Below are 17,898 nucleotides of genomic sequence, written 5' to 3'. Positions count from 1 at the left end.
ATTTATTAAATGGAACTTTATTTGTATGAAAATTTAAAATTAATTCTGAGACTATAGCTCATTTGAAATAAACAGTCACTCATGTAAGCTCAATAAGAATGAGTGCGAGGTACACAAGGATGGAAAATCCTATTAAGATAATTATTGAAGATAAATAAACAACCAGTGGTTCAATAAATCAACTATTGTAATAGCAGTAATTGTTCTTAAACTTTCCGCTTGGAAATTTAAAAAATCATTAAAAAAAAAAAAGAGTTATTAATTTCAAGGTAATTTTCAAAAATAATTATTTCGATGTGAAATCAATTTGAATTATTATTAACATGATCAAAATATTGATCAAGGCTTTAATCTTATTAAATTTTATAATTTGCGCTAATAATTTAAATATTCAGAAAGTGAAATTTTAAATAAAAAAATAAATATGTAAATTTCTACGATTACTAATTTTTCAAAATAATTAAAAAACTAATAAGTCGATTTCTAATTTTATTTATACTAAAACGTGTAAAAAAAATTCGGTCCAACATTTTTTCCAAAAACGTTACTGACAGTGAACTTCCAGAATTAAGAGAATTCTGAATTTCGAGTTGAACTTTTTTACTCAAAAACTAAAAAAAAACCAAAGGCGCAGGAAAAGTCCTCACTAATTGAAAATTTTTATTTATCGTGAAGTTCAAAAAATTATTCACTTAACGTTCAGAACTGTCTCAATTTTGGAAGTTCGCTGCCATGAACGATTTGGAACATTTTTGGAACGAATTTTTTTTACACGGGTAAACTACTGTCTATAGTAAAATTGCTATAAATAGAATTTTTAAAAAAATATTTTTAAGTTTTAAAAATATATCAGCTCTCTATGGAATTTATATTCCCCGTGAATGAGTTACAAAACTCTAGTTAAAAAAATTTGAATAAAATAAATGAATAAAACTAAAATTTTCGTCTCTTATTTAAATAAATAAATGCAAATATTTAAAAAATTTGGACTAGGATGTGAATAATTAATTTAGATGTAAAAAATACAAATAACACACGAATATAAATTAAAAAAAGAGAAAAATTTAATAATCAATTGAGTAAAATTTTAAATTGTTACAGCTTTATTCTATTGTCATAATAACTTTCAGTATTACGATAGTATATCGAGCAGATTTAATACCTAAATTTTCTATTTATACAATGGAATAATAGGTAAATAAAATATATAGTCTTGACAATATATGTGAAAGGCCACGGAATTTCTTTGGGTGTTTTTTTACTACAATATTTAAGTAATAATTATTTGAATTTTTATCATTGTTACTTTAGTTCCTTTTTTTTTTACTATTTAATATATGTAATAGAAAAAAAAAAAGTTTAATCCAATTTATCCAATGACTTAAACATCCCGTGAAAAAAAAATTGTTGACAATTCTATACTTCAAAACGTGACACAACGATGAACTTTTTTTTAACATTTTTTAAGCTTTTGAAAATTCAAAGAAAAAATCAATGATTGATTTCCCTATCAAAAAAATCCATATGGGAATTCAACATAGATTTCTATGTGAATTCCCATATGATGTTTTCGGATGGATCATAGAAATCCAGATACTCAAGATTCTATAGAAATTATTTATATAGAAACCCAGATTATTATATGAATTTCTCATAAAGAAATCCATGTATCCAAGTTCTTATGTTAAGTTCCTGTATGGGAATCCGGATACTCAGTTTTCTATGTGATGTCCCTACATTGGAATCAAGGTGCCCATAATTTCCTATTAAGATTTCCCATATAGGAATCCAGATACCTATGGTTTCCTACATGAATTCTTACATAAATCCATACTTTTCTACATGGATTCCTATGGGCTCCCATGCAATCTCACATGGATTTTTTGATAGGGTTTATACTATTAAAATACGACCAAAAAAAAGTTCAAAATCATTTTTTTCTAAGCGTATTTTGTACTGAAAAGAAATGATAAAATTTATCATTTTTAATACGGAGTCGAAAAAAAATTTCCAAAAGAGTCTAAAAATATTCATTTGTAGATTAAATTAATTTTTTTGTATTTTCACACAGAAAATAAGGATTTATTGGGGAAAAAAATTTTTACTTGCCTCAAGAAAATGTATACTTGTCTCAAGAAATTTTTTGTATTATGAATTGAAAACAGAAATGTTTGTGGGACAAAGAAAAAATTTTTCGGAAGAGAAAACATTACTTGGCGTAAGAAATTATTTCTAATTCTAAGAAAATTTTTGTTTCCAATTCGTAATGCAAAATATTTCTATTGCCAAAAAATCATTTTTTTCTGTGCAGTTTAAAAATCGTTTGAAAAAAATTCGTCTCCGTAACATGTTTTGAAGTCTAGAATAGTCACCGTTTTTTCAAACTTTTTTCAGCAAATTTTTTCCACAGGATATAGAATAATTTTAATTTATACTTTAAATTATTATATCCATTGCATTATTATATTTGCATTAAAAAAAAATCTCATTTCCAGCATGAGATAAAATTATTGTAATCATGCATTAGTCATATAATTTACTTAAATTTAAAGTTAATAAACGATTATATTATTTATTAATAATATATTTCTTATTAATCGAAATATTATATATTCCATGATGACAAATTTATATTTATTAAAAGTTAAATATTAATGCCATGCCTTTCATACTAAATGAATTGTTGTTACATCGTTTTTTATTAATATTTTATTTATTTATCTGTACTCCATTCTATTATTTGAATAATATTAAAATATTGCTTCTATTTATAATTGTAATATAATATATAAGAGTAAAGATGCCGATAAGGCCGCAATCTGATGTATTTATTAAATGACAATCACGTTAAATGTACTATAAAAAAACTATTATATTACATACATATAATAAACTCGCGATTATTTTTAATTTTATTATGACTAATGACACAATACTTCTGTTTAATCACAGAAACACTGTCGGATACACAGTTATTACATACACTATTGTTTTTTTATGATTTTATCACATTTGTGATATATAAGAAAAAATCAACTATTATTATTGTAATTATTATTATTAATATTGTTATTATTATTTCGAGCTATAATGTTTGTTTTTGTTAATTAAATAGAGTATATTTGTTTTAATAATGGTTCTTTATCATTATATATTATTTGTATGACAATATAATAAAATATCTAAAGAAATTAAATTTATTAAACTTATAGAAAAGTTTTAATTATTATTATTTTATTAAAACAATTCAAGTATTTTATTTTAATTTATGGGATAAATGATCCCATTGATTATTATTTTTATTATTAATTAATTAATTAATTATTACGTTTATTTCAGCTACACTTGAGTTGAAATTTTCGTAATTTTCTTTATTCTTAAAATATATAATCGACCGAAATTTATATAATTATCACCCGTGTAGAAAAAAAAAATTCATAAAATTTTACGAATAAAAAACTTTTGAATTTTAGAAAATCGAACTTTTGTTAAAAATTTGAAAAAATTTTTTACTTTAAGTTACAAGTTGTCTAAAATTTTTATGTTTTTTAAGTGCATTTTTGAAATTTTTTTTTTTACACGAGAACGTTATAATTATAATAATATTTATACTTATATTAATAAAAATAGTTATAATTTTTTATAGATTTACATTTTTTTAAATAATCATTATATATTTGTCGTAGACAATATAATTGCATACTTTTTTAATACTCACAATACATTAAATCAATTGTGTAATCATGCAATTAATTAACTATAATTCTTATTCCAAGAGTCAGAGGAAAAAAAATTATATTTTGAGAAATTTAAATAAGTGTTCGTCGAAAGGAAACTTTTCTAAATTCAAAGTAAATGTAAATTATAAATTTTTTATGCATTTTCATATTAAAACTCGTCTTTTCAAAAAATATAAACTTGATAATTTTTTAATTCTGCAGACTAATAACAATAAAATGATAAAAAAAATTTTCCAAATACTTAATAAATTCTTTTAAGCAAACTCATGGCGTGTTTGGTTGCTTGTGCTCGGCTGTCATTAATTGGTCAGTTAAACAGAATGTTTTCTGCCAGAAATTATAAAATATAAAACACAAAATTGAGACGATTCTGAACTTTAAGTTAAACATTTTTGAAACTTTGGAAAAATTAGAAAGTTAACAATTTTCAAATGGTGTCGGCTTTTCCTGCGCTCCTTTATTTTCTTTTTTTTTTTTTTTACTAAAAATAATTTAATTTGACAGTTTTTTTGATGTATTGAACATTAAAAAAAAAAAGAAATTAATTAGAAATTATGAAAATTTATAACTCTTATCAGAATTATGAGGCAAAAAAAAATAAAACCGATTTGAAAATATTTATGAAGATTTTTTTTACTTTTATTAGAACTTTTTGGGAGGGCAGGTTTTTTCTTCACGTTTCGTAATCGTTTAAAAATAGTCTAAAAAATGAGTGATTAGAACTAATTATAAACTCATAAAATCGTCAATTCAAATCACTTTTGCTGAAAAAATTTAAAAAAAAAAAAATTAGAAAACCGCAAGAAAAGTCTACACTTGTTGAAAATTTTTCACACTTCGAATCATTTTTAAATTCCAAAAATGTCAATTTTAGAAGTTCATTGTCAGGAACGTTTTTGGAGCAAATTTTTTTACACGGGTAATGACTACAATCATTGAGACAAATATTATCTTCGATCATTAAATATCAATAAAAAAAAAAAATCTCATTCGTCAATGAATTTTCGAAATAAAATCATTTTTAATTTTTAAATTGACCATCAGATTCTTTCGGTATAAATCGGTACTGCTTCTAGCAGCGGAGAGCAAGCAACCGAACACGCCAGTAATATTGTACATATATTAAAAATATTAAAACAGTATGCACGTTATTATTTAATAATAAAACAATAAACTAATACAGTTATTATTGTTCTTATTATCAACTGAATGAATTAAAAATTTTAAACTATTAATAATATTTTTAAACATATAATTAACTATTAAATGATAAATGATTTTTTGCAATAATAAATATTACTCGACTAAAAAAAATCGTTAATTGATTTTTTACGGTTTAATATATAAGATTGTAAAATATTTGTTATTTTATCCGATAAAATATTAATTTTATACACTATTTATTTCAGCAAATTCATCTCTTGGTACGTCAGCATTATTTCTCTTAAAAAATTTTTTATAATATCCCATTAGTGGTACTACCATAAGAAGAACACCGCTCAAACCGATAAAAAATCCGGCAAGATAAAAAGATAAATCATATGTTCCAGTGATGTCATAGAGCCAGCCTATTCAAAAATTATTACAACAAAGTAAATAAAATATAAATATTTAAAAAAATAATGATAAATAATTATAAAAACTTACCGGCTAAAGGTGGGCCCATAAGATTAGCTATCCCTTGAACAAGAAGAAGTAGACCATATGCATTTGTAAATCGTTCGAGTGTAATAACTTCAACAAGTATGATACTTGTAAGACTATAATTTGCGGCAATAAATATACCAAAGGCTGCTGATACTGAGCACAATGCATAATAATTACCAGTAACCAATGGTATTAAACTTGTAGCAATACCACAGCAAATCATGCAAAGCGCGTAGACAATCGATGCATTTACCCACGCTCTGTCACCAGCCCATCCAAGAAAAATCTGAAAACATTCAATAATTATATAATCTAAATTTTTTATTAGTTTAATTATTATTCACGATCCCAAAATTTTGGACAATTAAGGGAAGAAGCTGGTCTGAGATACAAAAAGAAGAGCATATTGTTGTGATTTTCTTTTTCAGAGTACATTCTTCATTAAAATTCTTAAAACTTGTGACATTATTAAGCATCATTCAAAGAATATTCTGCTATATTTTCATAAAAAAATATTGAAAAAATAAGCCAGTGGTAGTGGGGTGAACCGGGTCACCTAAAAAAAAAAGTCTCCACGCCGTAGGCAGGATAATTTATGCCTACCTCATATGAAATCAAAAGACCAAAAAGATTTCTTTAGTATATAAGTTTATCTTAGATTTGAACAAAGAATTTTTTTTTTCAATAACTACTTATTTTTTGATTAAATAAAAGGAACAATTTTTGGTAAAAGTCAGAAATTTTTTATTGCACTTTTACCAAAAATTCAAAATGAATATTTTGTTTATTCCTTTGTTCAAATCTAAGATCAACTTATGTACTAAAGAAATCTTTTTGGTTTTTTGATTTCAGATGAGACAGGCATAAATTATCCTGCCTACAGCATGGAGACTTATTTTTTGAGGTGACTTGGTTCTCTCCACTACCACTGGCTTATTTTTCAATATTTTTTTATGAAAATTTAGCAGAATATTCTTTAAATGATGCTTAATAATGTCACAAATTTTAAGAATTTTAATAAGGAAGGTACTCTGAAAAAAAATCGTAAAAATATGCTCTTTTTTTTGTATCTCAGACCATCTTCCCCCTTAACAGTTTACGGTTTTTTTTTCAAGAAATAAATTATAAAAAGAAAAAAACTAAAAATATGCAGATGTTGAAAATTACAAAATCTATCGGTGCAATTTTATGAAATATTTTTTCTGTAATTTATTGTTTTGAGAAAAATCCAAAAATTATTAGACATCGGCTAACTTCAGTATCATTGATTATTCATGCATTATTATATTTCTATTCAAAATTTTTCTATCTAAGTATAGAACTATCGAACATTACTATCAGTAAATTTCCTATTTGAAATATTTCTATTCGCGAAAATTCTATTTCTAAATTTTTCTATTCAAATCATTTCTATTTGACTATAATAATTATATACAGAACTTTTCTATCAGCCAAAAAAACTATTTAAAATAAATCTATTAGTGATTTTTCCACCCCAAAATATTCTATTCAGAATCTTTCCTGTTCATAACATTGCTATCCGTAATTTTTTCAAGTTTGACCTATAACTTTTTTAGGTTTAATCTCAAAAAACTTAAGGGCATTCTCAGAAAGGGCCCCCCTCCCCTCCACTTTTTAAAAATATTCAATGACTTTCAACAGTCATAATCATATTAAAGTTTTATTAATTGATTAAAAAATAAATTAAAGCATTACTTGAAAAAAGGACAACGTAGTTGCAATTTCACCGAGACATAGATTTTCAAAAAGTTACTTGCAGTTGTTATCAGTTAGGAGTCAAACGAAATTTGTTAAATAAATTTCAGTAAGATTTTGATGTCAATATAATTCAAATTTTCAAATTTTGTGGGCTAAAATTTATTCAACAAATTTCGTTTGACTCCTTATTGATAACAACCGTAAGTAATTTTAGTGAAGTTTACAGGCAATTAACAATTTTCCGATTTTTTTTTTCAATAAATCAATTACAAAAAAAAAAAAATTAAATTAAGCATATATGGAAAATGAAAAAAAAAAAAAAAAAAAAACTATAGGTGCAATTTTTTTAAAACATTTTTTTTATAATTTATCGTTTTGAAAAAAAGTCAAAAAATTATTAGACGTCGGCCTACTTCAATATCATAATTTTTTTTAACTCTATGTCTCTGCAAAATTGCAACTACGTCGTCCTTTTTTCAATTAATGCTTTACTTAATTAATTAAATTTTACTGCGGTTATATCAGTCGAAAGTCATTGAATATTTTAAAAAAAAGTGGGGAGGGGGGGCACTGTCTGAGAATGTCTTTAAGTAAAAATTGGTATGGATAAAAAAGATTCTAAATAGACAATTTTAGTATCAAAATGTTTTCAAATAGAAAATTTACTGATGGAAATCTTCAATAGTTTTGTACTCGAGTAGAAAAATTTAGAGTAGGAACATAATAAATTTCATTATTTAATTATAATAGTTAATCTATTGATAGAGCAATCCTACATTAAATTAAATAAAATGTGTAACAAAATAAAAACATACCTCGCCAAACATATTAGCGATGCCAATAACGGAAATGAGGATCGACGCGTCGGTTTCACTGAATCCCATCTCAATAGCATTGTCAGTAAGATAAACATAAGGCACATCGTACCAAGTGTGTAAAAGGAAATTACTTATAGAAAATAAGAGAAATTTCGAAACACCAAAATGTGAAAAATCTAGCATGTCAACAAGTAAATCCCAAAATTCCCAAAGACCTGAGTACCAAACAAATTTTGTTTTAGCAATTGTTGTCATTGAATTTCTATAAATATCTGGACAACTGGATGCCCTTAAACGATATCTATTGATATTGAGCATGGCACCACGGTATGTAAGACTATGCCTGTGAACTCTGACATTTCTTAAATATGCCGGTGCTACTCTACGATGTGCCTCAAGTGTTGCAGATCTTTTTAAAGAACAATCAGCTTTATTTTTATTGAGCCACCATAGGTATGCAATATTAAAGGCAATATCGTCGTTGTCTTGTTGTTGTTCAGAATTGAAAATTTTATCTGAATTCAATTTCACTGAATTATTAAATTTGTCTGTTGTATGTTGTTGCTGTTGTTGTAGTTGTTGTTGTAGTTGTTGTTGTTGTTGTTTTGGCTGTTGATTTTTTTTATATTGATTTATTTGCTGTGTATTTAAACTATGAGGACTTCCTGTTTTGACAGTTGGACAATTAATCATAGGATCATTGAGAGTTGCTGAATCACTTATACTTCTTGAAGACGTCAAAAGTCTTGGATAATTGTGCATTAAAACATTATATACGTCTTTGCGTGTTGATAAAAGATCAAGTACTTCAAGAGGTACTTGATCACCATTTTTTAAAAATGTCGGCAATGTAAGAAGACTAGAAAATAATTTACCATTATTGTCTTCTTTGTTAATTCGCCTAAGGCAATCTGTGTCTACTGGATTTGCTGATACTGAATTACCAATAGTATGAGGTGTTTGGGTCGTTGTGTTAATCGACAAACTTGCTGAAAACGAATCAACACTTGAACTTTGTAATCTACTAGTTCTTTTACGTTCTCTATTACGTTTACGTTCTTCACATTTAGCTTTAGCACGTACTGTTGTCCATTCAAGATCACGCATGAGACAACCACAAACCGCTAAATTTAAAAACAATCCGGCTAATATTAATGTTGTACCACGCCAACCATATTCGGCTAATAAATATTGTGTCACTGGAGCAAATATAAAAGTTCCAATTCCACTACCGCAAACTGATAATCCCGTAGCAAATGATCGTTTTTTATCAAAATAATAAGCGACAATTACAACGGCTGCGACAAAGCACAGTGACAATCCAAAACCCGCAACAACTCCAAATGTGAAAATCAGTACGCCCATTGAGCTGGTGAATGAGCTTATAACAAAACCAAGGGTTGCAAGTATACTTCCAGCTATTGAAACACGTCGACAGCCATAACGATCAGTTAAAAAACTTGCAATTGGTCCCGACAACAATGGCATTGCCATAAACAGTGATCCAATCCAAGCGGTTTTAGATTTTCCTTCACCAAAGTAATTTAAAAATTCAACATAAATAACTCCAAATGAAAATGTTATTCCATCGGCAATTAAATTAACCATAAATGCTGCTGCAACTACAACCCAACCCCATCCACCATCAGGTGGACGAGCTTCCGCAAATTGTTCAAAACTCGAATTATCTTCATCAGAACTAACTCCAGTTGATGGTGAACAACTTGATGTTGAAATAGATGACGGACTTGGCTGTTCTTTATTTATTTCTTTTTTTGATCTTGACGATGATGATTTTTTTCGTTTCTTCGAGCTAAATTTAACTCTTAAACATTTATTATTATTACCATTCGCTATTATTTCATCATTTTTTATTTTACTATCAAACAAACTTTCTGGTCGTTTTAAATTATCTGGCGCGGTAATTTTATTTTTACCATCTATTTCATTATCATAATTAGGTTTTACTTGTTCAAAAATAATATCATTCACAAAACCTATTACTTCTTCATCATTTTCATCTTCTTGTTGATCTTTATCAATCATATTGACACTATTATCGTCACGATTTATTTGCTGGACACTTTTAACATAACTAGTTTCAAACTCCGAGTTTAATGCTTCGGAATTTATGTCTGCTTTAGTCCAATTGAATTTAATATTTACACCCTCATTGTCGGCTTTATAATTATTCATTGATTCATTATCAGTTGAGTGTGGCCAAACATTCGGATCCATTCTCAAAATATTTATTATAAAGCACTTAATTAAAACTGTTGTCTGTTGTTGTTATTATTGTTATTGTTTTTTTTTACACACACAAGCATAAATAATTTATTGCTTTGGTTTTCAATTTGAAAATTGATAAAATTGACCACTCATTGATGATCTTATGAGTAAATAATAATAATGAAGTTATTAACACGTAGAAATGGAAGACAAACTTTGTATTAATAATTGTGTTGATAATTAAAATAATATCTGTAGTTTTATTTATTTTTTTAGTAATTCCCGTCGTCTTCGTCGCCGTCGTCGTCCACTTTTTATTCGTCGTAGACGTATCAGCATTGCACTCAAAGTCAATCCGTTGACGAATTCTAATTCGTGGTCTATTACGTTCATCTATTGTTGTACCAGGTGAAACAATTATTTTTTTTTTATTGTTATTGTTATTATTGTTACTATCGTTAATTGACCACGAGTTGAATTCGTTTTGAATCACCTTCACCACCTTAACAGAACTATTTTCAGTCCAGGCACCCATCCGGTGAACGATATTAGTTCGACCCTTTTTATAAATTCTGCAACATAAATTATTTAAATATTTATTAATCAAAATTTTAATTATATTTTTATACTGTCGAAAATTTTGTTTAATTTTCAAGGATAATTGTCATGAAAATTTAATAAAATTTATTAATTTTACAAGAATATCGATTTGTTCATATAATTCAAAAAATAAAAACAATTTTTAATGAAGAAACAATTAAATGTGATTACTTAAAAATTTGTGCTCTATGGGATCAATTTAGAGATTGAGTTGGATTGGAATAAAAATACAGTACTAACTTTTTTTTAAAAACCGTAATTAGTTTTTGATAATTGTGAGTTCATTTAAGCCTTGCTGTGAACTTTCTCATATTTAAAAACTAATTATAAATGAAAAAAAAATTTTGAATTAAAATTACATAGAAAAAAATAAATTTTTAAAATTAGTGTTTGAAATTATAACACGGAACCTCAGTGTCATAAATTTTTAATGTTTAAGTTACAATTTTTAAAGTTCAAATATTAATTTTTCTGCATAGACAATAAATTTTAATATTTATCTTCTATTTACGTTTTAATTATAAATGAAAGAATTACTATTTAGAATGATAGTATTTACTGATCACTTTGTCTTTATATTACTTGTCGTTTCTCAATTTATATAGTTAATTTTTTTCCGTGTATGGTTTTCCAAATAACTATTGGCTTTAAAATAAATATTATTTAAAATTAATTGACTAATAAAATAAAATCCATTGTGATTTTAATTTTTGTAACATGAAAAGAATTAAAGTAATGTAAAAATAAAGTATATAAATAAGTTAATTTAAATTTTACAATTCTGAGTGATTTGAATTTTATGATAACTTCAAGAAGTCATTTGCTTTAAATTTCAAGTTAAGTTTTTGACAGAGTAAACTTAATTACACTTTTGATATTCAAACTCAAAAATATACTTAGATGTTTTTTAAATTTCCGATAAATTTATCGATTTTTAAGTACAATAACTACACTGATAAATGTAAATATGATAAGTTAATGTCGGTTGATGTTTTATCTATTAAATTAATATTACAGATGCTCGTTTCATCTAGATAGTAAGAACATTGCTATTAACCACACCATAGAGAACTCGAGTTAGTTATCGTATACCATTGTAAATAACATTCATTGTGTATGAGTTGCTGTCCATTTAAGAACTTAACTGGTGTACCTACACAACTAATATCTATCCACGTCATTGCTTCTCTTATTCTTTACTTAAACATTCTCTATCTAATTCATTCGTTATTTTTTATATAGATAAAATAATAATAATACCAATATATGTTTACACATAAAATATATAATGTAAAATTTATTTTTTATTAATAGTTATATTTAATTCATATTTTGATATTAATTTATTAGCAGATTTTATTATTTTTTATTTATACTGAGCAAGAAGAAAAGTATTAGACAGTAAATATTTTTTCAAATTAATTGGATTTCGTTAAAAAAAATATATACATTTTTTTATTAAAAAAAAAATGATATTTATATTAATGAATTAAAATAAGTAAAATATCTGTGATTTTGGAGTTAAAAAAATTTTTTTGAATATCGATAAATATTTGTTTCATTTATTATTAATAAAAAAAATAGTAATATTATATATGTATGTATATATAAATTTTAAATTACTAAAAAAAAAAAATACAAAAAGAAGAAACGATACGTTATTATAATAAGTGATTATTGATAATGACCGTAATTATTTATTTAAAAATAATAGTAAAAATAAAAACAATAAAATTTACCTGGTACACAATGGAGACATTGATATGTCATTGCTTTATTTTCTTAAAGGTATAAAAAATAATAAACTATAACTGTGCGTGGGTAGACGTTATTATAAATAACATAATGCTCATTTTAAAACGTTATCATTCGACACTTGAACTCTAAGTAAACGTACTTTTGTCTACACAAGTATAGAATAAGAACTTCCTTCATTAGGTCATACTGCGATACGCGTATATTCTTCTGGCGACCGATGACATTAGAAAAATAAATCTTTTAAAACCGTAATTTTAATCATCGTACACAAGTCATAAAGTACAAAAAATGTATATATATATTTATACACATATTTATTTAATAAAACTCATAACTTGTAAATTACGCAAATAATTATTTAATTTTTTAATTTTTTGTTTGGACTTCATTTTACTGATGATGATCGTGATAATGACCATGAACTGTTAGTGATATGATATTAGATATTGAAAAATAAACAAAAATTAATAAAATAAAATTAATTCGTGATGTATTTTATATACGAGTAACTGGATTACACTAATTTAATTTTACGTGGCTAATCAAATGTCTTAGTGATAAGTATAAATGCCCAATTAAATTTAAAAAATTAAATCTAGGTAATTTTAGATAAAATAAACCTAAATGACACTAAAAAAATATTGCCCTTGTAATTTATTAGTATTGAGATTGAGATTAAATTTTTTTTCTTTTTTTCTTTTTTATAAACTTTATATTATTTTCGGAGCAATTTTTTAATTTATGACCTCGTAGAATCTCTTTGTAAAAGACAACTCGACATCCTCACAACAAGATTAACCGACTAGTACTGATGTGATAACGTGTTGCCTTCTTTATGGTACGTGTCTCGACTCATCATAACCGACAACTACATATACTTCTTTACATCTCTCTTTTTAACTTACAATTATTACTATCCTGCTATCTAATCCTCCTTCATTAAAGTAAATCACTGATACTGAGTTTTATTTATTATTTCATTTTAATTTATTGATTTTTTATGTTCGTATGATTTTTAATAACTGCAATATTTATTTTAAAATATCGCGGATGATTACTGAAAAATAAATAATTTAAAAACTTTTTCCTTACAATTATTTTAAAAATTAAGTGGTTGAGAAATATATATACATGTATATCATTCTTAGAATTATTATCGTTAACACTTGTACATTAAATTACTATTTGATGAAAAAAATTAATATTTATTTGTAATTTAAGATAAGATTTCTAATTATATTGCAATATACGATTTTTTTATTATTTTTAAAATAAAAATCACTTATATATAACTACATAACTGCAGTTAATATATTTTTTATAAATTATTAGTTCATAAATCATTAATAGTCAAATAATTACTCAATAAATCAAAATATATTCCTGCCAAATAATTTGAATATTTTATTATTTATCTGGTTATATATTTCTCTTTACCGCCTTTAATAATTCTAACTATCCGGAATTTAAATCGTTACGTAAATTACAAGAAAAAATAAAAAAAAAAATAATATGTTAAATTAATTGATTATCATAATTGATGTAATTCATTAAATAACGCGGAAATTTGATTTCCATAAAATAAAGTGTTAACTCTGTAATTAATTTGAAATATAGTAACTCTTGAAGATTATTATTTAGATAGTTAAAGAAAAATTCAAAGATTGCGTGATGATAAGAAGAGAAGACTTAAATAAGCTTTTAAAAATAAAAATAAAAAAGAGAGATCGTTAAAAAAGCCATCAGCTGATGATGCTGATGTTGAAATAACATCACAACAATGGCTGGACATATCGATCAGTACCAAAATTAAATGCTCTCAAATAAAATATATCAAGTATCATAAATATAAATTTAAAAAAAAAGTCAATTTTTTTTTATAAATTGATAAATTTGTTCATAGAATTAATGTATATTAAATATACTCTATAATTTAAAATAAAAAATATATTTTCTTAATATTAATTTTGTTTTTATTATGGAACTGAAAGTGACAGACTTTAAGAAATTATTAAATTTTTTTTTTTAAATGAACAAGCAAAATACTCATAGAAAAAAAATTTTTAATGCATGTCAAGAACTTAAAAATTTTTTTGTTCTTATTTTAAAAATATTTTTTCTAATCATAAGCAACTTGTTTACAGAAAACATTAAATTATTTGAATATTTGTAACTTTCAATATCATTTTTAATGTAAAATTTATCAAATAAATGATTAATTAAAATTAAAAAATTTATAAATAATAAAATAAACTTACCCACTACTACTTTGAACCATTAGCAAATACTAAAAAACTTTGGCACACTGCATGACTCTTATTTCCGTGATTCAATGGATTTTCACTAATGAAAATTATGCAGAGTTAAGTTATATAGTGCGAAATAGCTGCAGCGTCTAGTCCAAGAATTGAAATTGTTTTACTACATCAAATACGTTTGCTAAAATAAAAAATAATAAAATTAATACCACAAGATTATTTAAACTAATTTATCACATTAAAATTGGTCAGTATATTTTTAATAACATAAGGAAGATATATAAGAGGATTTTATTTAATTATTATAAATAACCCAGCTAAGACGACACGTAAAATTATTTTAAAGTGAGCACAATGAATGGAATAGCTGTTTTGATAAAATGGTAAAATGAGTGAATCGAGGGTGAATTTTAGTTACACGCATGCGTTTATCTTTATGATATAATAACAATAACAAAGGATGATAATGATAACAATGAAAATAATAATAATTGTTGACAATAGTACAGGTCGATTATACTAATAATAATATTCACGAAAATATTTATTTGGGTGTTTTTGAATGAATGAATACTATATTTAAGGGTGCATTGATAATAATTGATAATGAAATTAAAATTTTAAAACATACATGGCTACTTTTAATAAGTACTTATTGTAAATTCATTTATAGTTATGATAGTGAAGACAGCTGTCTTCAAAAGCGTTGACTAATTGAAACTTCAAAACGAGACACAAAAACCAACTTTTTTTAAACGATTTTTAAACTTCTGAAAATTCAAAGAAGAAAACAATTGACATAATCATATAAATGAATATTTTTAGACTCTTTTGTAAACTTGTTTGGCTTCCCATTAAAAGTGATAAATTTTATAATTTTTTTTCAGTGCAAAATACGGTCAGACAAAAATGATTTTAACTATTTCTGAACTTTTTTTTTGAGCATATTTTAATAGTATCAAGTCAATCATTGATTGTTCCTTTGACTTTTCAAAAGTTTAAAAAACGATCAAAAAAAGTTCATCGTTGTGTCATGTTTTGAAGTTTAAAAAAGTCAACACTTCCCTGATTAAACAACTGAATTCGATCGAATTAAACAGAATTAAATTTTTAATTCTATTTAATTCAGATAAATTCTGTTAATTCGGTACCTAACTTAAAAATGAATTCTGTCTAATTCGGCAGGAAAACCAGAATTTGTCCAAATTAAAACGAATTTAAATAATTCTATTCGGTTTAATTCTGATTAATTAAAAAATAATTCTCCAATTTCTGGTTCTGAATCTGAATTAAACTGAATTAAAACGAATTTGAAATTTTTAAATCGGTTTTATTCTGTTTAATTAAAATCCAAATTTTCAATGCAGTGGAATTCTGTTTTGCAGAATTCAACAGAATATAACAGAATTAAAAATTTTAATTCGGTCAAATTCAGTTGTTTCATCAGGGTTTTTCAACCTTTCTTTAATAATTTTTTTTTATTCACGGGAGCTATCGACAATTACCCGTGTAAAAAGAATTTGTTCCAAAAATGTTCCTGATAGTGAACTTCCAACATTAAGACAATTCTGAACTTTGAGTTGAAGATTTTTGGAACTTTAAAATAGTTAGAAGTGTGAAAAATTTTCAACTAATGTGGACTTTTCTTGCGAGTTTCTATATTTTTTCATTTTTTAAGCAAAATTAATTTGAATTGACAATTGTTTGAGTTTACAATAAGTTCAGAATTAGTTCCAATCACACATTTTTTGAACAAATTAAAAAGTGAAAAAAACTGACCTTCCCAAAAAGTTCTAACAAAAGTAAAAAAATGTTGATAAATATTTTGAAATTATTTTTATTTTTTTTTTGCTTCATGTCTGAATAATTCTGGTAAGAGTCGTAAATGTTCATAGTTCCTAATTAATTTCGTTTTTTTTAATGTTCTTCATCCCCAAAAAATTATCAAATCAAATTATTTTTGCTTTTTCAAAGTTCCAAAAATGTTCAACTTAAAGTTCAGAATTGTCTCAATTTTGGAAGTTTACTGTCATGAACATTTTTAGAAAATTTTTGGAACGAATATTTTTTCACGGAAATTTTAATTTTTAAATAAAAAATTTCATATTAATAAAAAAAAAAAATCCCTAATAAGCAATACCGAGTTTTCTAAATCTTCATGGACATGTTTTTTAATTTAAAGATTTTGGACTGAAGATGACATAATTAATGTCGAAATGTTGCTAATTTTAATACGTTTTATTATCTTATCAATAAATATATGAACTGGGTATGCAGTCTATATTTAATTCAAACAATGATAATAATTTCACCCCTTTATTAATTAATATTAACTATAAATCACATGTGAGCTAATTAATTGTTGACGTATATTTGTGTTTAATATTTTTTTTTCTTTAAAAAAATGAATTGATACTATTAATAAATTATTGTTAATAAAAATTACAGTTAGAAAAAAATCTTTGATATTAAATACTTATTAATTGAGTAATTATAATTAATGATTAAATGTATTCATATTTATAATTTATTATTTATAATTTACCATTATTCTAAAATAAATATTTAATTTTAAATATATCTTTAGAATATAAATCTAATACCGCTAAAAATGAATTCTACTTTAACAACAATTAGTTATTTAGTTTAAACTATTTCATTGTTTATTAAATTCAGCCAGCAAGGGATGATTGTTAATAAAGAAAAAAATAATTATTAATAAGAAATAAATTAAACAAAAAAAATAATAAGAAAATAATAAAATAAAAATTTCACAATATTTTAGTAATTAATTAATTAAAAAAAAAATAATATTTAAAAAAAAATACTTTTAATAACTGACCTTTCCGAGCCAGCTTTAGAACCTTTTGATCCTTAAATTTTGTCACGTTGGATGTTTTTTCATTTTATAGGTACAGCAAAGTAGTAAAAATTGTATCCAATATGTTGCATCCAAATTTTTCAAATTTAAATACTATATTCAAATATATTATTTTTGAATTATTATTTTTAAAAAATATAGTGTATTTATATATCTATATATGTATATAAATATTTGAATGCTCAATGCAATTGATAATAATTGCTTAATTATATAAACCATTTGCTGGAGGCGTACCAGCGCGCTCT

General features: G+C 24.5%; 1 protein-coding gene across 4 annotated transcripts; it reads right to left on the bottom strand.

Annotated features, from left to right (window-relative positions):
* Positions 1 to 3,649: 3,649 nt before the first annotated feature.
* Positions 3,650 to 17,871, bottom strand: LOC130672225 (uncharacterized). 4 transcript variants are annotated; one of them, XM_057476647.1, is made up of 5 exons: positions 17,612 to 17,871; positions 14,770 to 14,950; positions 7,922 to 10,725; positions 5,388 to 5,673; positions 3,650 to 5,308 (listed from the first exon to the last, which is right to left on the bottom strand). In XM_057476647.1, exons 3-5 carry the CDS (start codon positions 10,160 to 10,162, stop codon positions 5,130 to 5,132), a joined length of 2,706 nt encoding a protein of 901 aa, XP_057332630.1. In that variant the 5' UTR covers positions 10,163 to 10,725; positions 14,770 to 14,950; positions 17,612 to 17,871; the 3' UTR covers positions 3,650 to 5,129. The 4 variants fall into 4 exon arrangements, with proteins under 4 accessions (XP_057332630.1, XP_057332634.1, XP_057332633.1 ...); XM_057476651.1 differs by lacking the exon at positions 17,612 to 17,871 and adding an exon at positions 15,083 to 15,142; XM_057476650.1 differs by lacking the exon at positions 17,612 to 17,871 and having other exon boundaries at positions 14,770 to 15,062.
* Between the last annotated feature and the right edge of the window lie 27 nt (positions 17,872 to 17,898).

The sequence above is a fragment of the Microplitis mediator genome, chromosome 7 (genome assembly GCF_029852145.1).
Source record: "Microplitis mediator isolate UGA2020A chromosome 7, iyMicMedi2.1, whole genome shotgun sequence".
In the NCBI taxonomy this organism is placed as follows: domain Eukaryota; kingdom Metazoa; phylum Arthropoda; class Insecta; order Hymenoptera; family Braconidae; genus Microplitis; species Microplitis mediator.
Note: the sequence above shows the minus strand (reverse complement) of the source record. Positions and strands in the feature narration are given on the sequence as shown.